The 25,978-nt window shown below is 37.4% G+C and overlaps 1 protein-coding gene across 8 annotated transcripts in view; it reads right to left on the bottom strand.

Moving 5' to 3' along the window:
• Positions 1 to 25,978, bottom strand: part of PIGG (phosphatidylinositol glycan anchor biosynthesis class G (EMM blood group)) — an 80,021-nt gene that overhangs the window by 48,569 nt on the left and 5,474 nt on the right. For 5 of the 8 annotated variants that reach the window (XR_010994418.1, XM_068176288.1, XM_068176287.1 and 2 more), the window contains exons 4-9: positions 24,950 to 25,138; positions 23,263 to 23,401; positions 19,910 to 20,122; positions 11,529 to 11,746; positions 8,190 to 8,471; positions 634 to 1,091 (exon numbers count right to left, since the gene is read on the bottom strand). Coding sequence is in view for 7 of the 8 variants with exons in the window: in XM_068176288.1 (XP_068032389.1) it covers positions 634 to 1,091; positions 8,190 to 8,471; positions 11,529 to 11,746; positions 19,910 to 20,122; positions 23,263 to 23,401; positions 24,950 to 25,138 (1,499 nt within the window). In the remaining variant the exon portion in view is untranslated. Of the gene's footprint in view, positions 1 to 633; positions 1,092 to 8,189; positions 8,472 to 11,528; positions 11,747 to 18,745; positions 18,927 to 19,909; positions 20,123 to 23,262; positions 23,402 to 24,949; positions 25,139 to 25,978 lie in introns of those variants that run through there. The other 3 variants (XM_068176292.1, XM_068176293.1, XM_068176294.1) reach the window with 2 other exon arrangements.

Raw genomic sequence — 25,978 nt, forward strand, 5'->3', positions numbered from 1 at the left:
TGAAGTACATGAGACAGTTCAAGTATCACTGAAATTATTGTTACTAAACTGTAGTTCTTAAAAACACTGAAAGGTATTAGAAAAAGCAGCAGCTCTTCTCTGCTGTACTTTCAGTTATAAAAAATTCCCTTTCTTGTTTATCATATTACACTCAATAAATTCCTTCAGCTTTTCACCCACACATTATAAGCATGCGATAGACAATGAAGAATTCTATGTGTGGCATCTTCTCTTGTGACTTCATAAAGTTTGGAATTATGCAGAACCTTCCTGCCCTCATTTCAAAAGTTTAATTCTATCAAGGGATTTTTAATTTCTCAAACCAGACACTGTTGACTTACACATGGAAAATACTTACTTTTTGCTTCTGATAAACCTATCATGTATAATTAGCATTAATTAGATAACTCATGGTGCAGGGCAAAGATTATAAACTATTGATAGTACACAAGGAATTACTCCTGCATGAAACAGAAATTAAAAATTCCTTATGTCATGTTATCGTTTATCTGCTTTGCATGTTTGCAGCACTTTCTGATCAGAGACTGTATAGAAAAATACATATTTCACCAAATTAAACACACATTAATTTTTAAATAAGGCAGAAAGAGTGACAGGAAATCAGTTACCCACCTTGTCAACCAGTGTCCAAAGTCTGGCCGATGAGCCCACTGAACACCTGTCTGATTCAAGGATCGAAGCAGCCGACAGCAGATAAGAATGATCCATGGAGTTGCTAAGCTTATCCACTTATCTGATCCTTTTATGAAATCAGATGAAGAGCTGGCCTTGCCCAGTTTTGAACTACTTGCTGCTGGAATGTCTATATTCTTGCACTCAGAGGATTCTCCAATACCATCAAAATTTTGTTTCACATTGGTGCTATGTTGAGGGTCACATTCTTTCAGAAGAAAATTATTTCTACAAAGTTCCTGACACAGCACCAAACAAAGTGTATTGATAAGAAAATACCAGGTTTGATGTTCCTCTTCTATAAAACTGCTTGCCCCCAAACTCAAAACATGGCCAATAGTTCCAGTCAGAATCAGGACATCTATTTCTGACCAGTTATAACTGGACACAACAGGATTCTGTTAAAAAAAAAAAAAAAAAAAAAAAAACAAAACCAACAACTTTCACATTTAAGTATTCACAGTGTGCTTACAGCAATTTACAGCAATGAAAATCAAATAAATAGCAGGATAACTTATTTCTATCTTTAGAAATCTCAGAATTTCAGTGAAGCATACTCAGCTTTACAACATAGTAATAATTTTTAAAACTGCATTCTGTTCGAGGAATAAAACTTCTCTATGAATAATCATCACAACTGTATAGATTAAGATTCCCCACCACCCTGTAACAGAAGGTTCAAAAGAAGTTCATTCCCTGTTGCATATTTGTAGAAGTAAAAATAGAAATCTGGCAAAAATCTTGAGAGATAGATAATAAGTAATTCTCTAGTAGTTGAAATCTGTGACATCTTCAACTCAATACAGTGACAACCTTCACTACTCAAGTTATTGCCTGATGGCACCCCTTAACCTTGCTTAGCTTGAAATCCGTCTTTCACCATAAAAACTACTTTAAACTGTTACCCATCCATCATTTACTTTACAAACTGTGCTTATCTAAAACCACAATATTTTTTGTCTAATGCCTTCATTAGCTCAATTTCCTGTTCTCAGCAGCTAATTGAAGTTGCCTTACCATTACTACCTTCAACAATAGGGCTAAAGAGAAAACATAAGGGCATGAGGAAATTGAGAGTACCCAGTTTATTGATGTTATCAGATAAAGAACCATTTCAGCACACAAAGAAAGCCATAAAAAGACCACAGAGAGACACAAATGTGGTAAGTATGCACTAAGGAAGATCATAAAGATGACCAAAACTCTTCAGCCATTAATTGACAGGCCAGTAGGAAATCATAGGCATAGCCCTGAAGAGTGTCAGTCTGGACTCTGTAACAAATAAGGGAAAAGTGACAGTACACGGGCATCACAGACATCTGATAGCGCCTGTGGATCTGTACCAACTCATTAAAGAGAGTTTCAATAAAGTGTCAAGGGTGGGGAAGAGGGGGTGGTGAGGAACATGCTGGAAGCAGGGGCAAAGTAAGAGAGGAAAGGAGAAAGGATTCAGTTACATGTAAGATACATTCAGTTACATATAAACAGGAGTCAGTGCACATCTCTGAGTCCTGCGACTGTAGTCTATCCTGTCTTACTAAATCCCCTCCTATCTTTTCTTCAGCCCCACACCCTGTCCTGCCTGTGAGTGTTTCAAGATGCTACTTCAAGTAGCTGGGGACAAGCCTGCATGTCAAACTTGAGACCAGAGCAAGTAAAAGCAAGAACCAAAGGACACTGGAACAACCAGGAGCTTCCTAACAGGCCTTAACAAAGAGGTTAACATACATGCTTGTGAAGAATTTTGGGAAAGACACTGTCAATACACTGTCATACATTACTATTTTATTTAATCTCATTTTGCACTATTACAGAGTATTATGGAGAATCTCTTAAAATGTATTTTAAGCACCTAATGAAACAAAAATTTAAAAGCCAGATTGAAGTTACTGCATGCCATTTTTACTTGAGAACAAAGATCTCTGAAACTACTTTCACATTCATTTATTTAACTGCATATTTTAACTACATCATCCTCCTACATTTGACCTATGAACAAACTTTTTAAAAAATCTTGAATATTCACAGGGATAAATTTCACAGAGAACCTACTAAATTAAAAAATGCACAGTGTACTACAATTCCTACATGGTTTAAGTCATGTTAATAGAAAATCAAACCAAACTGACCTTTGAGTAGATAACAAGAAAGCAGGTATAAACAATACAAGTATCTCTGAGCATCTTAAATGCAAGTATCACTTGTGTTTATGACTTCCTGACAGCAGCACATATACTTTTGTTCAATAAGCAAGACAATGTAACACAGAGAAGACAACAAACACATGACGCAAAAAGATAATTAAAATTATTAGGAATTTTGCTTTAGGGAAAAAAAACTTTCGCAAAATCGAAAAGTAATGAGATGTACGTGAAAGACTGCAGGAGCTATAATTACAATGATGACCTATTCCCTTCTTCTTCATTTCTTGTGTTGTTAAAGAATACATTACATCAAAGTAATTTCACTTAAAAAAACCCAACACAACAAACAACCTGAACAAACACATAAACAAACCCCACACAACCAAAAAAGTCCCCATGAGGTTACACACAACAATAATGGGGGGGAAAATACCAATAATCAGAAAAAAACCCAAGGTTCAATCTAAATTTACTAGCACTTGAAATTTCTTTGGTGTTCTAAAGACCACTCCAGGTTTGTTTAGTACTCTGTTCTGAAAAGCAAATACCATAAGATGGTATTTGGAACAAAAGGACAAAGTAGTCTCTGCAAAGACCAAAGAGCATGAAATTCACAAAGCTGGGACAAGAACAGTACATGATAGATCTTCAGCAAGTTTAAATTCCAATAATTCTATCATGCTGACCTTAAAGTTCTTGGCTAACTAAATAAATCAGCATGTAAGCACCATCTGCTTGCAGAGACAAAAGAATCTGAGATCCTAAATAAAGGAGAATGAACAAGTCCATGATATAATGTGTGTTCTTGGTAAGACATAACTTAAAATCTATAGAAGGATTGGTCTCTTGTATCTGGTTTCTGTCAGCAACTGATATGAAAACTGAAGAAGTGATGCATTATCAATGGGGAACACACAAAAACATCATTAAAATGATGGCATTAATGTGAAATGTCCCAGGGTCAGAAATATCTATTTCTTGCCTGCTTGTCTCTCATAACTTCAGTGAAAAGAGAAAAAAAATTACTCCTACATTTACACCAAAGGATTAAAATCCAATGACATTTACTGATAAACCACATTTCAGATCAGAGTTAAATCACTATGCAAAATTAAAAATTGTGATGCAAATTATAATCTCCTGAGCCTTGATAATCTTAAGAAATTGTAGAAATACCTTCATCAAGGTTTTCTAAACTTACTTCTAATCCCTTATATATTAACTGTGCCTTATTACAAATGCCATGAGTATGGTGTCATATACAGACTGACCTTAGATTATTTGGATTGTACCTAGTTTTTAGATTTGGTTTAAAGGCATTGAAATGTAGGTCTTACTCTGATATTCACAGTTCTGTTTTTCCAGCTGCTGAACATTTCCAGCCCTCAGGGAACTCAGCAGACACTCCAGATATTAAAAAACCTGCATGACTCTCAGTTTGTTTGGTATCTTGGCAAAAAAACTTAAAACAGAAGCTTTTGTTTAGAAATCTTTAAATGCCAGGCTTCAAATGATGTTAACATACCATCTCCCAAGCCAAGGCTTTAAAAACTGATGTATCAGCACTAGTATTTAAGCAATACAGAAACTGACCTCTCTGCCCTGTCTTTGAACATACCTTGCTAGCTTGAGAAAGTGTCAGTACATAAATGACAGAGTACATGCACCTTTGATCATTAAATTTTGAAATTTCTGCACATTGAAATAAAGCCTCCTGTAGTCTGTGTTCTGAGTCTTATTCCCATTATCCTTTTTTTGGGGGGGGGATTAACCATCTACAGTTTATGCCTGAGAAATTCTGCAACTACTTTTCAGATGAGAAACATTTTATTAACATCACCATCACTCACAATTTAAACACTTATCATTATGTTCCCTTCTGATACCTGAGCTCCCTGAACCCATGATTCTCTATGATGGTAACTTTTCCATGACAAAGTACTACAGATCACACTTGCCCCTACATTTTCACAGCAGTTTGGGACAATTTTTGAACGCTATCTGGTAAAGACACCACCCAATTAGCTTTTATCTCCCCAGGTCAGCGGATGCCAAAATATTTTATGTGCAATTGCAAAAAAATGTAACATTGTTCAATTCATCAAGAATATCAAAAAAAAGAAGAAAATCAAAAATACTGATAAAAGAACAAGTGCTTTAAAATAAACTGAAAGAAGGATATTCTGTAGATGTGATAAAAACCCACTGTGATTCTGCATAATGAAAAATCTCAAGACCTCTACTTGACAAGCCTTAACTTCTGTATTCTAGTTGCAAAAAAACAGTTTTTATTTCTATCAGAAACAGGGCAAAAAAACCCCCACAATTAGTAGTAGTAAATACCATGCTTAAATCAACTATCAAGCAATTACAGTGAAACTATGAACAAGAAGTTTAAATTTTCAATGATTTTCTGGAATTCATAAAGGTCTGCAGAACTATTTAAAGCCTGAAGTATCATTAAAAGAAGGGACTGGTTCTGCTAGAAACACAGCAATCAGAATCTATAAATAACAATCAGGAAGCAGATGCTAACACTGCCTGCACTGGTCTTCAGAAAATTCATGAACTTGGTAATGAGTTTCTATATTCAGCTACAGTGGGGGGAAAAAAAAGCATTACAAATGAGAAGCACTTCAGAGAAATCTTTAGAAGTTAACGGAAACAATTTGAAGGAAAAAAGCTCTGAAGCCATTAACAGGAGAGCTTATCTTAATTACTTTTAAAATACCTACATTTTATCGTATAGCTTGAGCTTAGAAAAGGCTTTTTAGCTTTTTTTTTAACCAGAAAGGCCAAGATTCAGGATTCTACTCCCACCATCAGAAGACGAGGGCTTCAGAATTCTTTCAGAAGAGGACTCCACAGGTAGATTCGCAATGTGCAGATGCACAGGTCACAAAACACTTGGATTCAGAGCTATTTTAGCATAAGTGATACTCACAACTCACAGAGAAGGCCCTTTGAGATCAACACACAGCATAAAAAAACAACCTATTTCTTCCTCAAAGCCTAGGCTTTCTACTGGAAAGGGGATGAAAAACAGAAATGAATGTTTGGAACACATCTGCACTACAAGCAGCACCAGATTTATACCCTGCTTCTTTCACATTCTCCAGGCTCTGTATTTGTCTAAGCAGACCCAAAAAAAACCCCACCACATCATTCTACAACAGCCTTGAGACTGTCATTCAGAACCAAGTCACTGCTTTTACACCTATCTAGAATGAAGGCACATACTAACTAAACCCAATAAATATTTCAAGCTTTCTTTGGAACTTCAACAGAGACAGCAAAGCCTCTCTGACTGATGCGATGAGATACATCCAGTAATTCAGTCACCTATGGAATAAGAGTGAAGACAGGATGACAAAAATGTATTTCTACTGGTGTGAATACAAAGTCATGTCTGCCCAACCAGAATTACTATTGCCTAAACTTCATAAGATATACTTAAGCTTCCACATTTTCAGATATATCTCAGGTAGCAATGTGATCACAGACCAACCTGGGATGGAGAATCCAGTATTTTTTATTTCTAACTGCCCCAGCCCTGGAAAAACAAACATACAAACAAACCTGGAAAACATTGCTGAAAATCTCATTTGTGTATTATCAACTTGAAGCAGATGATCTGAGGGTAGTGGGATACTAGAACAGGTTGCCCAGAGAAGCCGTGGATGTCCCATCAGGGTCAGGCTAGACAGAGCTCTGAGTAGCCTGGTCCAGTGGAAGGTGACCCTGTCCATGGAAGGGATTTGGAACTGGATGGTCTTTCATATCCCTCCCAACCCAGACCATGCTATCATTCTGTGATTCTTTGAGACTATCCACCTGGAGAAGAAATGTATCATCTGTTGTAATTGCTCTCCATCCTACTGAAGTGGCATGTATGTAAATTTTATGCAGGTCTACAAAATTCATCATATTTAGATTTCTACTGTTGACTAAAGTTAGAAAAACTAGTAACCAGATGAAAAACAAGTTTATCATTTGTGTTTGTCATTGCACACCAAGTACACGTGAGATTTCTACACTGGAGCATTAGTAATTATTTCAAGGTTAAATTTTTCTTCTTTTTCTAAGAAAAAAAACACCTAGTCAGAAATTATATACATAGAGAGACATGGAGCTCCTTCAGCAGGTCCAGTGGAGGGAAACAAAATTACAATCTGGTATAGTTTGAATAAAATAAACTGGCAACCCTACTTAAAAGAATTTAGATTTAAATCTACACTCAGGAATTACAACACATATCTGCACAGACTGCAAAAATTTTCTGAATTGTAAGAAATATAGCTGTTACAAAATGTTTCTTCAAGTCAGACAGTTTGCTTTTTTTTTCCTTCATAGAGCATGTTGTCATATCATAAAAGCAATGTACTTGCCATATTTTGTCAGACACTTAAAAAAAAGGTACTAAACCCCCAAGCTTGATTCTACGAAACATAGATTGATGAAGGACTGTACTGCACAGAGACTGCACCCTCACATGGAGTTCTATGAGCTGTGAAGCTATTGAACATCAGAGATCTTTGAAAAATATAACTAACAAGCAGTAGAAAAAACAGCTAGAAGCTGATTTTATGGTGTGACTGACAGCTCTTGGTACATTAAGTTTCACAGTGGAAGAAAAGACATTGCAAATTCTATTTCCTTGGAATTACCTGTATTCTACTGAACACAACAATAAAACTCATCAAGTAACATACAGAAGGTAACTCCTCACACTGAGAACACTTCAAGAACTCCAAAGATTTTAACAAACTCTGTTTCTTAAGCTTAAAAAGTAGAAAAGACAGATTAAATTATCTCACTCAGTTGCACTTTCAAAACTATTAAAAAAAACCCCAAACATTAATAACACCAATACAAGAAAAGGTACACTGGAAAAGTATATTCTTCTTACAACATTACTGTCTGTTGTATCATCACTTGTCCTTGTTCAATTCATATTGTTGTAAAGTATTATACATCTGGCTTTAATTGCAATTGTGAAACCTAACTATGTAAAAGCATAGGATTTGTACAAGGCATAACTGTTTCTGATCTCATAAAGTCAACCGAAAAATACTGTACAGTACTTAAAAAAATTCTTCAAATCATGTCAATAAAAGCACTTCCTTAGATCTTCATCAGGTCAGTATCATGCCATAGGGACAACAATATATTCCACTTACAATTTTAAATAATAACACATATTCATATTGCATTACAAATAAGAATTTCTTTAAGCACACATAGAGAAAACAAAATTTTAACTGACAATATTATGAAAGATAGAAGACTGTATATGAAACACAGTATATGAAAGATAAAACATTTTGAACCATAATTAATGAATGCTCTCACCTTTGGTGGAAGTCTGTAATTCTCAAAGATCTTTGCAATAGCAGATAAAATACCACACATGAGTGCAGAAATCAACACCATCACTCCAACTGCTGTTAACCAGGACATACTGCAGAAATAGCACAAACTTTCTGCTGATGTGCATACAATGACATGAACAGCACACAGCATCAGACACATCAAGTAGAACAGCAGAGAGTACAGTGGAGGGGAGAGGGGCACTTCAAATTCTGCCTGCCTGCTCAAGGCTTTGGGAATACTGAGCAAAAGCAGTATCAGAACCTAGAAAAAAAAGGAGGATTAATACTTTGAAAATTTGGGTTAGCTAAAGCATACAGGAAGAATTCACACAAAAAACATGCTATTGCCATCCATGTTACTATGCTAAGATGCATACTTTATCAAAAAACCTGTGAAGAATTATGTTGGATTTCTTCTCTCCCGGTCAGATATTACCATATAAATGGCAGAACCCAATATTGGCTTTTTATTTATTAAGGGCTTAAACACTCAAGTTCCCAAGTTTAATAAATCATCATATACCTCCTCATCTGTGGCAACCAATGATATGTATGACCTTCATTCCTTGTAAAACATTTTGAACTCCCAATACCAAAATAGTTCCTAAGCAAACAAATTTGACCCATTGTTTGTCACCTGTAAATGTCTGAAGTTAATATGCTCTGTCAAAGGCAATTTATTTCCTGTACGAGAAATACATATGTATGAGATCCTGCTGAGCTAAATAGCTTCCCAAACAAGAGGAAGTTCTCATACCATCACACAAGTGTATGCTGAATTTTTAGCTTATGAATTCTCCAAGTATTTACTTCATGTATCTTTCCTTTTGTAGTTGAATTTATTGGTTTTATTTTCATTTTGCTCTGACCTGCACATAGATGGAGCAGAATTCCAAGTTTTCTCTTACGTAACTCTGGCTGCAGAGATGAACAACATAAAGAAACTTTCTGCTACTCATATACAAACCTTTACCAAGAAGTGGGAAATTTCAGCCTCACACTAAAATGTTTGCAAGCTGCAGAGATGGAGCTAAGACTAGACTGACCTCAATCAGCTGGTGCTAGGGCAACATTAAAACAAATCAAAACAAAAACAACTACATCAGACCACAGTCAACCTATAATTTTTCACTGTCACTTGTGAAAAACCTGTGCCTAAAATTTTCTCCACACTACAGTGAGACACAGTAGACAAAAAAAAAAAAAAAAAGCTTTTCAATAGTCTGCTGTTTCTTCATATGCTGCTGCATATTTCATTTGGTTATGAAAATACACAGTTTTGAGTAGCACACAGGCTTAAGTCTTACATTTCAGCCCATCACTTAAATTAAAACTAAAACAGCACTCATGGCAGAAAAATGCTCAAACTGTAGGTATCTACCAAACTAAATTTAGGTCTTTTGAGTAAATGCACCGTTATCAGTTCACATCTCAGAGGTATTTTCTTCATCTGAAATATAGGATAAATGGCATTTATAGCATAGTGTAGTCTGAAGAGACATCTGAGTTTCTCTACTATTATTTATTCAGTGAAGGTGGAAAATCGATACCAAGACAAAAATATTTCGGAGAGCTTGCAGCTTCTTTAGTATTGCAGTGGAGAAAAGAAGTAACTCCAGCCATTTTGCTGGAGTCTTACAGCTATGCTGAGCATACACTTCTCAACAAAAATTTCTGTGGTTAGTAGCTGCATATTTCTTTGATGAAGACTAATTGTGCATAACACCTAAGATTTGTTTTCCAGAAATAGTAAACATCTACAACTGCAGTCAAAAAAAAAAAAAAAATCCAGGGCTTCAGATCTAAAGTAACTGTCAACAACTTGAATGCACAGGTCCTGAAAACAAAGGGAAAAAAAAGATATGCACCTTCAGCTTTGCACTGAACTTTGTCCACCTCCACCAGATCTTCTATCTGTAGAACAGGAACATAACCTACTATCCCATCTACCCAAGGGCACTATGGAACTCATTCCTGTGAAGTGATCAGCAGACTCACAAACCCCACTGAGCAGCAATTTCAGAAACATTCTGTATGCAGAGAGCAGTGCATGGGAGATAAGGCACAGAGCGCTGCCTGGACAAAGGAGACCCAGCACTTGAATTTTCCCCAAAACATCAGTTGCAGAGATCCACATAAAATTAAAGGTATGTGCCGCTGTGCCCATCCTGAAGCTCCCTGGCTTCGCCTGCCTGGCCAAGGCACGGTCAGCAGCGAGGGACACTCCCCTGTGTCTCGAGAAGATTCGGGGAGCAGCTAAGACAGAGCACTATGCTGTCTGTCTTGCATGGCAGAGAGGTGGCGTCCGAGGAGGTAATAAGGGAGCCGACAAGGCTGGGGAAACAGTCTCAGGTTTAATCCAAGCTCCGAGGAGCTCCAAATGCCATTGTATCCAACAGCCGAAACCCTCAAGGATTTCCCAACAGCTCAAATACCGGGGCAGTAACCAGGGGGAAGGGAGCGCCCATTCACCAATGGGATTCGGGGGAGTGGAAGGCGGAGGGACAGACAGACACACAAACCAATGGGGGAAGTATAAGGGAGGGACCCCTGGCCCTCGTCCACTCATTTGATGCCCAAGGTGGAAGATTCTGGGAGAGTGGGATGAGGAGCCGAGTGATGGACAGGGCACCAGGGAGGGGACAGGGGAATGACAGCATTTTCAGGGAAATTGGCATTGAGGGAAAGGTGGGAAAACTCGGGGTAGAACCATTGGGAGAAAATGGGGGGTGAAGGGGCAAACCATTACAGAACTGTTACAGAGATATAAAAACACAATACAACAGATATGGTATATCTTATCCTTGTAACTACAGGAGATATGAAGAGGTAACTCCACAGCAAGTATTTATTTCAGGGTTCTAAATCTATCAGTACAAGGAACAATTCTTGGAACTGTGAGAATTTTCCATTTAAGGCAGTGCCTGTTCGGAGCAGCTATACTCAATGTTAGATAAAGGGGAACAGCTAGGGATTTACTTGCCAGACTCTTTTTTTTTTTCCTAATGTAGTAAATCTACTAAAAAATAAAAGGTTAACTAATATGGGAGTAATTGAAGTTGTAGTACATCTGTATATCTACTGTAACTAGCTACACTAAAACATAAGTAATTCATATCAAAAGCACTCTTGAATCATTTTAAAGACCAGATTTTACTTTAAAAAGAGTATTAATCTTAAGCAAGCAGAATGTCAGCCAACCCTAAGAAACTATATTCAGTAATTTTAAAGACTAATAAGTGTATATATTACATATCCAACACCAAGATACTTTACTTTTGTGCACTTAACTTCTACACAGAAAAATCTATTTTCGTACCTCCATAATGATCACAGTCCCCACCATCATCGAATACATGTCATATTGTGCCACTTGTTTGCTTAATGAAGAACTCAAAGTCTTGAGGGCCTCCAAGTATTGCTTCAGGACCTTCTTGCCAAGATTTAAGAGTATTTCTGAATTATTCCCCTCTAAATACAGTTTGATCCAATTACCATGGGATTTTTCTGCCATCTTAAAATGTTCATATCCAGGATCTGGAAAGAAGGAGAGAAAAGAAAAGAAGCAAGAGGATTCATGAACAAAGAAAGATTACTTAGAGATGTGATCATATTTTTATATTTGCTTGCATAATGTATAAAAATATATAATTGCTATGGCAGTTGAAAATTTTTTCACAGGTACAAAATTACAGTACCTTTCTGCAGCAATACCAATTATTTGGAATACAAGCAACTAATTCTAAGCTAATAAACCGTCAAGACCTCTAACAATTGACAAACTTATTAAAATAACCATTAATTTTTACAAAATGTTTCCCAGACAAACAATTTAAATGCTTCAGATACTGCAGGGGCATGACATGAGGGGCGAAGAAAGAAATGTTGTCCACCAGAACTACTCATTATCTAGAACACAGTGTATAAGCTAAGTAGGAAATGATCAAATAGCTGATGTCTAGTGAAAACACCAAAGGAGACAACACACACACCACATCAGCTGGTAGTACAGGCTGGATGAGTGGATGGTGAAGGTGGACTGAGAACTTAAAGAAAGGCAGAGCTCAGAGGGTTTTAATCAGCAGTGTAAAGTCTATCTAGTTGGAGGTCTGCTCATAGCAGCATCCCCGATGGGTCAACATTGGGTCCAAAGAAGTTTAACTTATTCACCAATGATTTGGATGAAGGCACAAAGGCCTCCCATGAACAAGTTCCCAAATGACACAAAGCTGAGGAGGTGGCAAATACCCCAGAGAGATGTGCAGCCCTTCAGAAGGACCTTGACAGGCTGGAGGGATGGGAAGAGAAGAAACATCTCAAATTCAACAGAGGCAAGTTCAGGGTCCTGCACCTGGGGAGGAACAAGCCCAGGCACCAGCACAAGCTGGGGGTGACCTGCTGGATAGCAGCTCTGTGGAGAAGGACCTGGACGTCTTGGTGGACAGCAAGCTGTCCATGAGCCAGCAGTGTGTCCTGGGGGCCAAGAAGGCCAATGGGATCCTGGGGTGCATTAGGAAGAGTATTGCCAGTAGGTTGAGGGAGGTGATTCTGTCCCTCTGCTCAGCCCTGGTGAGGCACATGTAGAGTGTGTGTCCAGTGTCCAGTTCTGGGCTCCTCAGGACAAGAGAGACATGGAGCTCCTGGAGCAGGTCCAGGGGAGGGCAACGAAGATGATGAGGGGACTGAAGCATCTCTTCTACTAGGAAAGGCTGAGGGAGCTGGGCCTGTTCATCTTCAAGAAGAGATGGCTGAGAGGGGACTTCATCAATGTCTGTAAGTATCTGAAAGGAGGGTGTGAAGAGGATGGAGCCAGGCTCTTCTCCATGGTGCCCAGCAACAGACAGGAGTCTGCCAGTTGATAAAAGGCAACACGGAATTCAGGAAGTTCTACCTAAACATGAGGAAGAACTTTTTTACTCTGTGGGTGGCTGAGAACTAGAACAGGTTGTATGGAGAGGCTGCAGAGCCCTTTTCTCAAGACATGCAAAAGTTGTCTGGACATATTCCTGAGTAATGTGCGGTAGGGGACCCTGCTTTAGCAGGGTGGTTGGACTAGATAACCTGCAGTGATCCAGTCCTATTTACCTAATCTGTGCTTCTGCTTTTCAAATACTGGTCATTGAATACAGTATGCATTCACAATACAAATTCAGTTGAAGCAAGAGCATAATGTTCAGAAACTTGTATCTCACGGAAACTTATGCTATGCATGAATATTCACATTTATCTGCATTTTTTCTGAAAAACAGATGTTTCATTTCACTTCACACTAACAGTACCTCCTATTTCCCTGCAATTTAACTTGAAAGGTAAGGATAATTTAAGTACAAAAGGTTGATTTGGAAATTGTATACAACTTGCAGTTGCATACAACTTCTTAGCTGGAAGTAGGGTGAAACATTTGCTGTACAGTTTCAGACAAGAAAGGTTAAAACAATGAGTGAAATAACTTTGGTGTCACGAAGACTTAAGTTGCAGCTCTTTTTCACTCCTTGTAGATGAAGAGTGTATTCTACTTGGAAAAAAAAACACTTTATCTTTTGTTAAGCCTTTTCAGCAAAAGTATATTATTAAATCCAGGAACATTTAAAATTTTATTTCAAGTGAATGAAAGTGAACAAAGTATTTCTATTCTCAATTCATACAGTCACGAAAGAATCGTGCTTACTATTTACAAATCTCTTATCATACAAGACAGTTCATCATCTACTGTGGGCTGAATTCAAGGTGAGAATTTTAAAAGGCAATGTTTAACTCAAAACATCCAGTCTGTTTTCCCAAGACTTCTAGCAGACTCCAAGGCATGCTGACCCTGCTATGCAGGGGGCTTGCAGGGATCTGCCAGAAAGTACATTCCAGCCAGCAGCAAACACCTGTATATCAAGACAGCTGCCAGTGCACACAGAGGATTTAATTTCCTTCCTGTAATCCTTTTAACTTCTCTGTAAAGTTTCTCATTCAGTATATTTGAAATAAGAGTTAGATATTCATACGTTTGAGGATATCCATAAAGGATCATCTAAAATGAGCTTTAATCAAACTGAGATTTGACATGACACTTTTTCATTATACAGAAGACTGAAATGAGTTCAAGCTATATTTTGAAACATAAATAAATTCCCTCCACATCTTCTGCTCCTGTTCCACTTCCTCTTCATGCTTCTTGACTAGTCTTCCTCTTCATTCCTTTTAGCATTTTTATTTCATTCTCATCTACTCCTTTCCATGCTAACTGCCCACCAAAACCACTGGGTCTATGTTATGAAAGATGACTTTTAGCCGAACTCTCATGAATGAGTGATTTAAAGACCTTTCAGACAGGAATAAAAGACCATGGTTGCCAAATTTCATTGGAGAACTCCAGTTATATTAGTTCAGTGGCACATTTATATGCAGAAGGCATAAAATATTAAAGGTCAGGGATGCTAAGTTGTTGGAGAAGCATTTTGGTAACAGGCAGGTAATATTTTTGGCAACAAGCAGCAAGTCACTCCCATACAGAATACTTATAAGAAGTCAAAAATGAAGCAAAATACAAAGCAAGCTTGCCCAGCTGCACATTTCACAAACCACTGGCAGTGTTTTACTTGCATAGTATTATATTAGCAATTTGTGCTTCAGCCTCACTACCATCTTATCACAACCAGATGGATAAGTTTGCAAGCATCTGTTTGACAATAATTTCACTTAGTTCCAGTCACAGGCAGCAAACATTTAAAGAGTTATAAGGAAAGAAAGAATAATATAAAAGTGATTTCTCCAGTTTCAACACATACATGTCCCAGTAAAAGTAAAATTATTTTAATCTAATACAAGTTCAGGATCAGTCCCAAATTGAAAAGCTTGCACTCATTTAAATAACACCAGCCAACCTGCTCTCAAGCATGACTCTTCATTCCACTGTAAAATGTCTTTCAAAGGTCCTAATTTATCATTCAACTACATGTTCAGGAGTTCAGAACATGAGGGAAGCATTGCTATCTCACACTGAGGTATGAACAGTGTGTTTTTAGATAATTCTTATCTCAGCTTTTTAATTTTTGCTAGCTATTTTTATTCTCCTTTTTCAGACTTTTTCTTTAGCTGCATGTATCCACATCTATCAAAAGAAAACCTAATGCCTCACATTATAATTTATTTGGATGTTTCAAAAATATATGTTTTAAATAACAAAGCCCTTAGTCAACCTTCAAGTTTATAATGTAAAATTTAATTTACTTGATGATCTGTTTAAGTGTGAGGATTCTTTTGAACCTCAATAAAGCAAAGCCAAAGTCCCATTAAATGTTGTGCAACCTCTTAGTTTGAAAATGTGTGTTTATATGAACAAACATGGGGGGAAGTTACTGACCTGCCTTCATTCTGCTCTTTATTTAGTAACAGATATATTTAAAACACCTGAAGATGAAAACAAATTTTTGTGTACTGTTACAGTTTGCTTTTAACATTGGAGCAGTTGAATTCAGGGAAATCCATGGCTTCTTTATGAAATAGCTTGCTAAAATCATTCTGCCTTCCCATCTGACAGCAATTCAACTCAACTGACAGCTGACTTCATCTCATTGTGTTAAGAAAGAAACGAATATTCCACCAAAAATGAATGCATATTTTACGATATAGCTTAATATGGGTGAGCCTTTTCCTAACTCAGTAATCATCCTCATGGTCCCAATAGCTGGTGCTCTAACGCCTGTGCTGTAAATTACAGCAGTGGACAGGAATGCCATGTTTTCCCCTTCAGTAGAGCTTACTGGTTTGACCTTAAGGAATTGAACTTTTTTTTTTTTTTAAGCAGCAAGGCTTATGCTATCCTTGCAAGCATTTTCAAATATATCTTTCACTTTAAACTGAAGTTCCAGTCATAGGCATTTCTCTTGGCATTGAACTGAAATGTTATGATCCACTAGTTGCTACTAGAGGAGAATCTGCATTGGAAAGATTGAAACTGCAGCAGCAATTTCAAGGAGTGATGTCCAACTAAGTAAATGGGAGTGATGTCCAACTGACTCCAACTGTCTTTCAGGGTTTCTTTCACTCAAAAAACCTGGCAGAAGACCTTGTCTGTGGAATTCAGAAATTATATAGCCCGAGAGCTTTCAGCACAACTCTGATGTGTGTTCAGATGTTCTACAAATAGAAATTAAAAGGCTCTGAGCGGAGTGAGCTAAAGATTGCTCAGATCTGTGTCCAGTCAGGTCTTGAATGTTCATAGGTATGAAGCCTCCACAACCTCTCTTGTCAATTCATTCCAGTGTTTGACAAATCTTACCTAAAAAGGTTTCCTCCAAATTTTTTTGTGAGGACCACCAATTAGACCCTGGTCTCATCTTGTTTATTCCCTCCTATTATATAGTACCTCCATTGATAAGACCCCTCCTAAACAGTCCTAGCACCCTCAGCCCCTCCTCATATGATAGACGTTCCAATCCCTTCATCACCTTCATGACCATGATCACTTACTATGTTATATCCACTAAATTATGGTACTGAGAAGCCCAGCACCAGACCGAAGGCTCCTGATGCCTGCTCACCACAGCTGATACAAGAGGCAGGATTGACCAGCTGATGACTGTCCTCCTAATGCCACCTTGGATGTTATTGCCCTTCCTTTCATGAGGGTGCTCCGCTGCCTGATATTCAACTTGGTGTCCCCAGTCACCCTGTGGTGGTCCTTTCAGCTGTTTCCAGTCAGTCAAAACCCCATCTGCTATGATACATTGGGATTGCTTCTTCCCAGGTGTAGGATTTGGCATTTCGCTTTGATGAACCTTAAGAGATTCCAGTCAGCCCATTTCTCCAGCCTATCAAAGTGCTTCTGAATGGCAGGAGACCTATTGTATCAATAGGTCTATTGATATACCTATTGCATCAAGTACTTCTCTCAGATTTCTATTGTGTACTTCCCCTGCTGAGACACCATTATGTCCCACTGGCCAAATCACTGATGAAGACGTTGAATAGTTCTGGCTTGAGTCAAGCCCTGTGGTTGACCACAATATCCTTCAGGGGGACTTTGTGCTGCTGATCACATTCACATGAACCCAGCAGGTGAGCCACTTTTCAGTCCATCTCAACTGTCCAGTTATCTAGTCTGAAATGCAACAGGATAGCTGAAGCACCACATGAGCACCATAGATGGTGAAAGTAAGAATTCCTCTAGTTGTCTGAAAAGCTACGAATTCCTTACAATCCAACTGTCTGCCCTAGACACCTATAAAATATTGCCCATGTTGGCCTGTGCACTAATCTTGACCCAGAAGTTCTCAACTATTTTATCATCCACTCCCAGGCACAGCTACATGCCTGTCACCACTCTCTCACATAAAGATCAATTTTCCATCCTCAAATTCCCAACTTACAATCTTAGAACTGTAGAACTATTCAGGCTGGAAGTTGATTTTAAGATAATCTCGTTCATCGCCAGCACTGTTAATGGAGACATCTTTTGCTACATCACCACTCATTATTGGTTTCCAATTAGACATGAAGCCATCAACTTTACAGACATGCAGCTAATTTCTTATTCATTACAGAGTCCATTTGTCAAACCATATCACTCTAACAACAGCAGCAGGAATGTTCAGGGAGGCCTTGCCAAAGGCCTTACAGAAATCTAAGTAGATGACACATATTTTGTCCACTGATGCATTCACTCCATCATAGAAGGACACTAAATCAGCCAGGCCAAATTTGCCCATGGCAAAGTAGTGTCAGTAATTTCCAATAACCTTTTTGTCTTCCACATGTTTTGTCTTCCAGGAAGATCTGTTTTGTGATCTTACCAAGGACAGAGGTGAGGCTGACTGGTTAAGCAGTTCCCAGGACCCTCCTTTTTTAAAAAAGCAGGCAACCTTCTTGAATATGAATCAGATTACTGAATATAATAACTTCTCTGCAATGTAGCCTCCTTCCAGGGAAATCCTGACAGATGTGTATGTGCCTGCAATGGGATTGCATTTATTTTCACTTAAAAGCCATGCAAAACAAATGTCCATGCATGCATGCTCTTGAGTTACATATATTAGTCACTGAGTTAGTGACATTGTCTTTAGTATTTCTAAGCCTGAAGTACCCACATAAATCAAACAACACTAAACAAACAGAACATATTGCTTCCCTGCCAGTCTTAACTGAACAAACCAAAGCATTAACCTATAGCCTAGCACACCTAGGACACTCTAAGAAAAACAAGATCCCTCTAAGAATTTGACAGAAAAAGGGGAAATTGACATTAAGACTCTGTAAAAAAAGCTACCATGACTTGGACCTAGATTTGCACCATGCTATTGAGACTCTTCATTACTGAAAGGAGAGAAAGTCATTGTGGATGCTTTGCCTCCCAAACTCTTCCCAGTAGGGTCACACATCTACTAAGTTTGCAGTCACTAGAAAGCACCATAAAAAATCCTCACATTTTTATCCTCAGCAATTTTGACTTTCATTTCTCAGATGAAAGCTACAAGTCAAAATTAAGCTGTTCCCAGGAGAGAAAAAAAAAAAAAAAAAAAAAAAAAAAAAAAAAAAAAAAAAAAAAAAAAACACAAAAATGAAGATACAAACAAGAAGCTGGTAGAAACTCCAGCCTGCTTCATCAGTGTTTGCAGAAATACTGTCAGATGGAGTTTTGTGATGGCATTTTCAGCAACAGAGTCATATCCTGAAACCCCGTCAACAGGGCAAGTTCCTCACTTGCCACAACTGGGTTAAGTGAAGAAATCTGCGCAGAAAAAATAGTCAGAAGAGATGGAGCATGGGTCCTGCTATAGGTATGTTGTTGCTACAAGCAGAATTTGTTCTGTTGAGAATCCAAGGTTTAATTATGATTAGAAGCTGTGATGTTGAAAGATAATTGATTCTTGACCCAGAACAATCATTTTGCTAAAATCTACATTGCTATCCACTTTAATTATTCCTAGTTGTAAAACAGCTCTGCATTCTCATCTAGTTATTTTAATAATTCAACAGATTACAAATCAATTGACAAGCTTCACAGTCACTTCAAGACAACATCTTCCAATGCCAGTGATAAAATATTCTCCTTCACCCTCTGACTCAATTTTTTTTCAAAAAATTATCATATTACCTTAATTATTTATACTGCAGTTTGTATCATGCTTCCTAATGAAATACCACATTTTGCTAGGCTTGGTTTATTTTTTCTATTTTTTTTTATTCTTTCCTTCAAATATACACACACACCCCCATGCATTTTTAATAAGCAGTTCTCTAGATTCTCATTCCAAATAAATACATAAAATTAAATAAAAAGAGAACTTACCCTAAATTATCTCCCAGCTTTACATGAAGCATCTTTTTATTTAAACTAGAAAATTCAGTCCATTGTGTTGATTCTCCAAATAGCTCAGAGTCAGTGCCCTATATAGAACACCTCACAAACAGCAGTTATGAAACCACTGAGATTTAACTACATTGGCAGTTTTACTTTAATCTTACTCCATCATTATTTTTTCTCCTTTGCCAACTAGGAATATTAGCAGTCATTAAAAAAAACTGCATTCAGAAGCAGTGTATCAAAGTAGGTTGCAGTAAAGATTGAATTCAGTACAACTGTTCTGAATACTGCTCTCAAAAGAATAGCTAACTTGCAGTGCAATGCCACACTATTGAATTTAGAAGTCCAAACTGTTTTATAAACAATCTCCTTTTAGTATATCTGTAACACCTTTTTAGCTAATTTACCTTTTTCATATGCAGGCGTATTCTCTTGCAGCAATCTGCTAAGCTGGAACCCATTCAAGTGCACAAAACGTAGCTGTTCTCTCATTGTCTTGCCTCCAACAACTGGCAATATAAGTTTCCCAACACTGTTTCTTGAAATTGGTAGGCCAAGACCTATTGCCAGTGTGTTAGCTAAATCTGTTTGCTGCACATGTTCAGGCTGGGCTAGAGGAGCTAGGATGAACAAAAAAAAGAAAGAAAAAGAGAGAGGAAAAGAAGTATTTCAGTAACAATCCCATTCTATTTCTCCAGAGACAGCTGGCACCTTATTAGTTTCAAAATTGTTTCACTGGCGTTAAATCAGCTATTTTAAGTGGTCTATAGAGAGCTGACTGATCTTTTTCAGGTGCTATCCTCTGCTGCTCTAATACAATATTTATTAAATTCTTAGCCACCGTCACTCTTCAATGCTAACAACTACTGTAAACACAACATAAATGTTATACAAGTACAAGTAAGAAAACAGATGGTCCAGGACATCACCTTAATATCAAATTACAGCCTACATCCTAAGAGAGTTTCATAACTTTTACATTAGAAATAATAGAAACCACTACAGTAGGTCAATTCAATATATGAACAAAGAATGAGAACCTAAAATAATGTTGACAGCATTCCAGAAGCTTCTCAATATAATGACAACAGCTCAAGATTTACTTAATATCGGGTTGCCAGGAAAACAGAATTAGACATCAGGTAAAGAATGTTGAGGCTCCAAATCCATGGCTACATGCAGGCAAACCCAGTGATTTTTAAAGGGTCCTGTGTAAGATTCCATTAATTTACTGCAGTTATCAGGATTAGCCTTCAGTCCCACAGAAATCTACAGACATGAATGATTTTATTAACATAAAGAACCTTCTGTTTAAGATTGTTTTACCAGCTGTTCTTTTTCGTGCTGAACTAGTTAGGTAATGGTGTTTTTCTATATGCTTTTATTTCATTCTCTTTGTAACTTCAGGCATTGAGTGTTTTGACTTAAATGCAATATAGAAAGAATTCTATATAGTCTTTATTCCTCTCAAGGCTGCTTTTAAGAGCATTAAAATTTGCCTCATTTCTCATCCAGCTCAAAGTAATCCCATACTTTTACAGAATGCCATCTATAATACGCAAAGCCTCTTTGCATGAGTGCCTGTATGTCAGCAGTTTTCAGATTTTATCTTTAAAGGCAAGTTCTTAACTGGTAAAAAAAAGCCAAACTACCAAACACATTTAGCCAATCATGGGTGACACATCTCTGTAGAAGGCTGTAAAAGTAATATCCTGACAGCATACTGAATGTAAAAAGCCCACAGGATTACTATTTTGAGGTCTACCAAATTAACCACAGTACATTTTGTTTACAGCAGGATCATAAGGAGCAGTCACTAGAATCCTGATTCCTGCACCAATGAAAAGTAAACTGCTAGATATTTACAAAGGCATTAAAAATCACAAACTCTATCCCAAAAGACAGGTAAATAGATATATTTTACTGTATTGTAAAAACTGCTCATTCAGGTTAAATCTCAGATAAACTAATTCCAATGAGCAGGAGACTGCATTTACAGAATCTATACTCTTGTCGCCTGACTATCAACATATGCTAGTGAAATTCATAAAATAAAAATTTAGCCAAGAGCTTTGATCCACTCTTGACTTTTTTTTGTTTACAAACCTGAGAAGAGGTCAAGGACTCCTCAAGCAGTGCTTTCTACTGCAGCTCAACAACAAGTTTACAAACAACAGGAAAATCTACCACCACCATGCTGCAGGAACCTCCAGCAAGATAAATAAATCAAGGTTCTGCACAGAGGTTTTAGAAGAAAAGAAATCACATGGAAATGAGCAAGTGGCAGAATGAAAGGCAGAAGAGAGTATTATTTTGGGGAAAATATTCTCTCCTGGTATAACTACATTCCACCAATCCACTCAGTCAAGGAGCTTGTTTAAGCATAACTCTACAAAGTAGACTAAAGATTCTCTACCACTCCATTTCTTTATTGCCTCTTGCTTTTAACTATCTTGCTTTTATTTTTTATCATTATGTGGAAGTAGAAAATCAGCTTCAGAAACATGTGAACTCACATCAATGATATAAAATGAACTAGCCTATACAGTAAATACAGTCAAGGTCTATATTCTATCCTTAAGACTTAGCAATCAACAGTCATGTTATCGGTGCCATCACCTCTCACCTGTTCACAAGGGTCAGATCAATTTAATATTAAAAATAATCCTATTTCCAATAGTCTCTAGTCTCCCAAGGGCTTTCTTCCTCCTTCTGGTGGACTCTGTGTGAGAAACTGTCATTCATTCTTCCATCCTAGCTGTCTGAGAGAGAAGAATGGAGGCCAAGGAAATACTCTGGCCACCAAAGACTGGGCTTTCCCAAATAACTGTAAAGCAAACCAAAGCACTTTTCAAAAAGAATTCTAGCATAATATAAATTAAGAGTTGCCAGTGTGTTCTTGTCCTGGTTTCAGCTGGGAGAGGGTTAATTTTCTTCCTAGTGTCTGGTACAGGGGCTGTGTTTTGGAATCAGTATGAGAATAATGTTGATAACACACTGATGTTTTAGCTGTTGGTAAGGAGGGCTTACTCTAAACCAAGAACTTTTCCACTTCCTGTGCTCTGCCAGTGAACATGAGAAGCTGGGAGGGAAAGCAGTTGGAGCAGCTGACCTGAACTGGTTGAAGTACTCCATACTATAGAGCATCGTAGCCAGCCACACAAACTGGAGGAGTTGACTGGAGGTTATGGATTGTTGCTTGAAAGTGGGCTGGGCACCAATCAGCAGGTGGTGAGCAATTGCATGGTGCATCACATGTTTCTCCTGGGTTTTACTCCTCTCCATCTCCACTTTCCCTTACAATAATAACTGCTATAATCTAAAATTAAATATTATAACAATAGTAATAGTAATGAAGACAGGGTGAAGAATAAAACCCAAGAAAAACAAGTGATTCACAATAAAATTTGTCACCCCCTGCTGACCGATGTGCAGTCCATCCCCAAGGAGTGACTGGCAGCCTCAGTTTATATACAATGGATGATGTTCCATGGTATGAAATATCCCTTTGGCCAGTTCAGGTCAGATGTCCTTGCTATGCCCCTTAATGGCTCCTCTTCCATCTGCTCAATGGCAGAGCATGGGAAACAGAAAAGTCCTTCATTTAGAGTAAACACTAAAACACCACTCTGTTAATAACATTATTTCTCATATTGAATCCAAAAAACAGTCCTGTAACCAGCCACTAAGTAGAAAATTACCTCTATTCCATCTGAAACTAAGACAGTTCTAAAAAAGGTCATGCTTCTTTGATCCTTACCACTTCTCTTCCTGAAAGCAGAGCTGATGAACAGCAGTGGTGTGTGCACTTCTCCTTCCGAAGAACCACCATGACTGCCTGTTTCAGACATTCCATGATCCCCACAAACAACTAACAAATTGGGAAGAGAAGCTTCCTCCTGCAAATCACAGAAGAAAAAAATCTAAGTTACCATACATACCAACACAATTCATTTATATCATTTCACTATCTTCATCATTTTCAAACATGAATATGTCTCAAAATTAACTTCAGTTTTGAAACTTGCTCACCCTGGGGCAGATAATAAGAGATCACTGCAATTAAGTGTAAATCAGTAATTTTTAAAAGTCAAGGCATATTCATATCTAACACACTTGTCAGTATCTTAGCAAAAAAAAAAAAAACCACAAAAAAAGCTTTGAAAAAACCCACTGAATTTGCAGATTTACAAGAAACTCTGTGGAAGATTAAATAAAGGCTATCATACCATGAGAAGAAAATCAGGAGTCCCAGAAAAGCATCATTAATAAAGAAATATTCCCTCTCTTCATTTCTTCAGCTTCACTAAGTTTCAATATACATGATGAATTATTAATATTGTAAATACTAACATAATATCAATTCAATATTAAAAATAATGCTGTTTCTAACAGTCTCTAGTTTCCCATGGGCTTTAGGGATTGAAAACTGACTGATTTGGGGTTTATATCTGACAGTCAATGAAGATTAATTGTTAATGATTGTTGAAGAATGATGTTGAATGAGGTGTATGTTTCTGAATAAAGAGAAACAGAAACTTAAGTGAGGCTGGTCCAAGAATCTTGAGCTAACAAATCAAAGCAGCAGAAAATTAACAGTCATTCAACAACAAAGTACTTTTTTATCATCTCTAGTTATTATCAGTACATATTCTATCAAAACAAATAGAGTGCTTTTATTATGTCCGTATTCTAATACAGAGATAAAGGCTTGAATATAAATGGTAAAAGCAAAGATACTAAAAACAGCAGAAACAAAACTGTAACATTCATAGAACTTCCACACAAAGGATTTAACCTTTCTTTTCATGTAATAGTATCCACCTGACTAAAAATACTATTAAAATTTCATGATCAGCTATTGTGAATTGCACTAGCTAAAAATAAACAATAAAAAGAGCTTCAGACCACCTGGAACTAGGACTTGGTATTTCAGTATCCAGACTGCTTAGGTAAATGACAACCAATATTTACAAATGTAAAAATAGATTCAGTTGTGCTACATTTACCATAAAAAATGCAGATTAAGACCACCACTTCCATTTGAATTTATCAAATATCTAAAAATTACATATGCCTTCATAATTCTGGACATCACAGCCATTACCTACACATGCCCATTACTCCTGTGGAATTTCATTACTAGAAAGCATACCAACAACCATTTTAATTCACAAGTGATGAGAGAATTTTGGCAGGCATCGCTCTCCTCTTCCCACACATCAAAGGGCAGTTATTTCCCACAGCTGCCCAGAAAAGGCTGTTAGCAGATGTTATTAAGGTCAGCCACCAATTCCTTAAAAATGCTACACTGGGAAATGGCCCAGGAACGCAAAGAACAGAATACACACTTTAGGCCATGAATAAAGAACTACAACTACAACCAACAAGCATTTTAATGTCCGTCCACAACTAACAGACATTGACCCAAGAAGAAGCTGTTTTACCTTTGAAAGAAGGGAAATATGAATCTTCTTCAGTATGTTATCCATTTCACGGAGTTTTGGTCCCACTAATGGGCTGTTTGGCCCAGTCATATGACCAATATGGTCCAACCCCAGGTAATGTAGTATTAGGAGATCCCAGTCTTCTCTCTTTAACACTCTATCCAAATGTCTGGTAACATTATCATCAACCTCAAAGAAAAGGAAAACAACTATAAGGTAAAAAAAAAAATTTCCCTTTTAAAAAGCAAAAAAAAATTAACTACACTACCATGAAAATTCCATAGAAGTTTATGAGATTACAATCATGCACAATGTTAATAAGAAAAAAAATTATTAGTTCAATGTCAGGCAGTCAAATATATTTGTCTAAAAATAGATTCTTCACCCCATTTAATCTTTCTGGTGAGGATGCACCAGATCACACGCAGACAAGGCAAATGGCTTGCCAAGCTTCCACAGAAACTTCTAAAAACTGTTCCAGGAACTTTTCAGTCACTTTCACCCTGCATACTCCAGACTATCACTTCACATGTGATACATCGTGTCACAAGTACAACAAAAAGTCTCAATTTAGGGGTGGGAAGCTCAGGGGTACAACAAACCCTAATCTCTCAACTCCATTTTTGCTAGTGTGCAAACACAAGAAGATGGTACTTCTTCAGCAAAAGAACTGACAACACAGTGAGAAAGAAAAACTGTTTGAAAAGTGCTATTTGGGGCCTAACTCAACTGTTTTCCTGCTTAGACTGACAATACATTTTTAGTTGCATATACTCTCTTCAGTTATTAAAAATCCCTACAATATTTCCCATGTGATACTATTTTGTTGAGTCTGTATATAACTGCCAAAAGAACTATAAAAAGCTGTGTGTTTAAGACTATATTAAGACACTATAAGGACTGCATAAAGAGCTTGGGAGCCACATAACCACAGATCTAGTAGAACATTCGTACTTTTTACTCCAGGTAGAAGCTTTTGCAAGTCTCATCAGCATAACCAATGCTTCCATGTCTTCCAATTCACATTAG

Source organism: Anomalospiza imberbis, chromosome Z, assembly GCF_031753505.1.
Source record: "Anomalospiza imberbis isolate Cuckoo-Finch-1a 21T00152 chromosome Z, ASM3175350v1, whole genome shotgun sequence".
Classification (NCBI taxonomy): Eukaryota; Metazoa; Chordata; class Aves; order Passeriformes; family Viduidae; genus Anomalospiza; species Anomalospiza imberbis.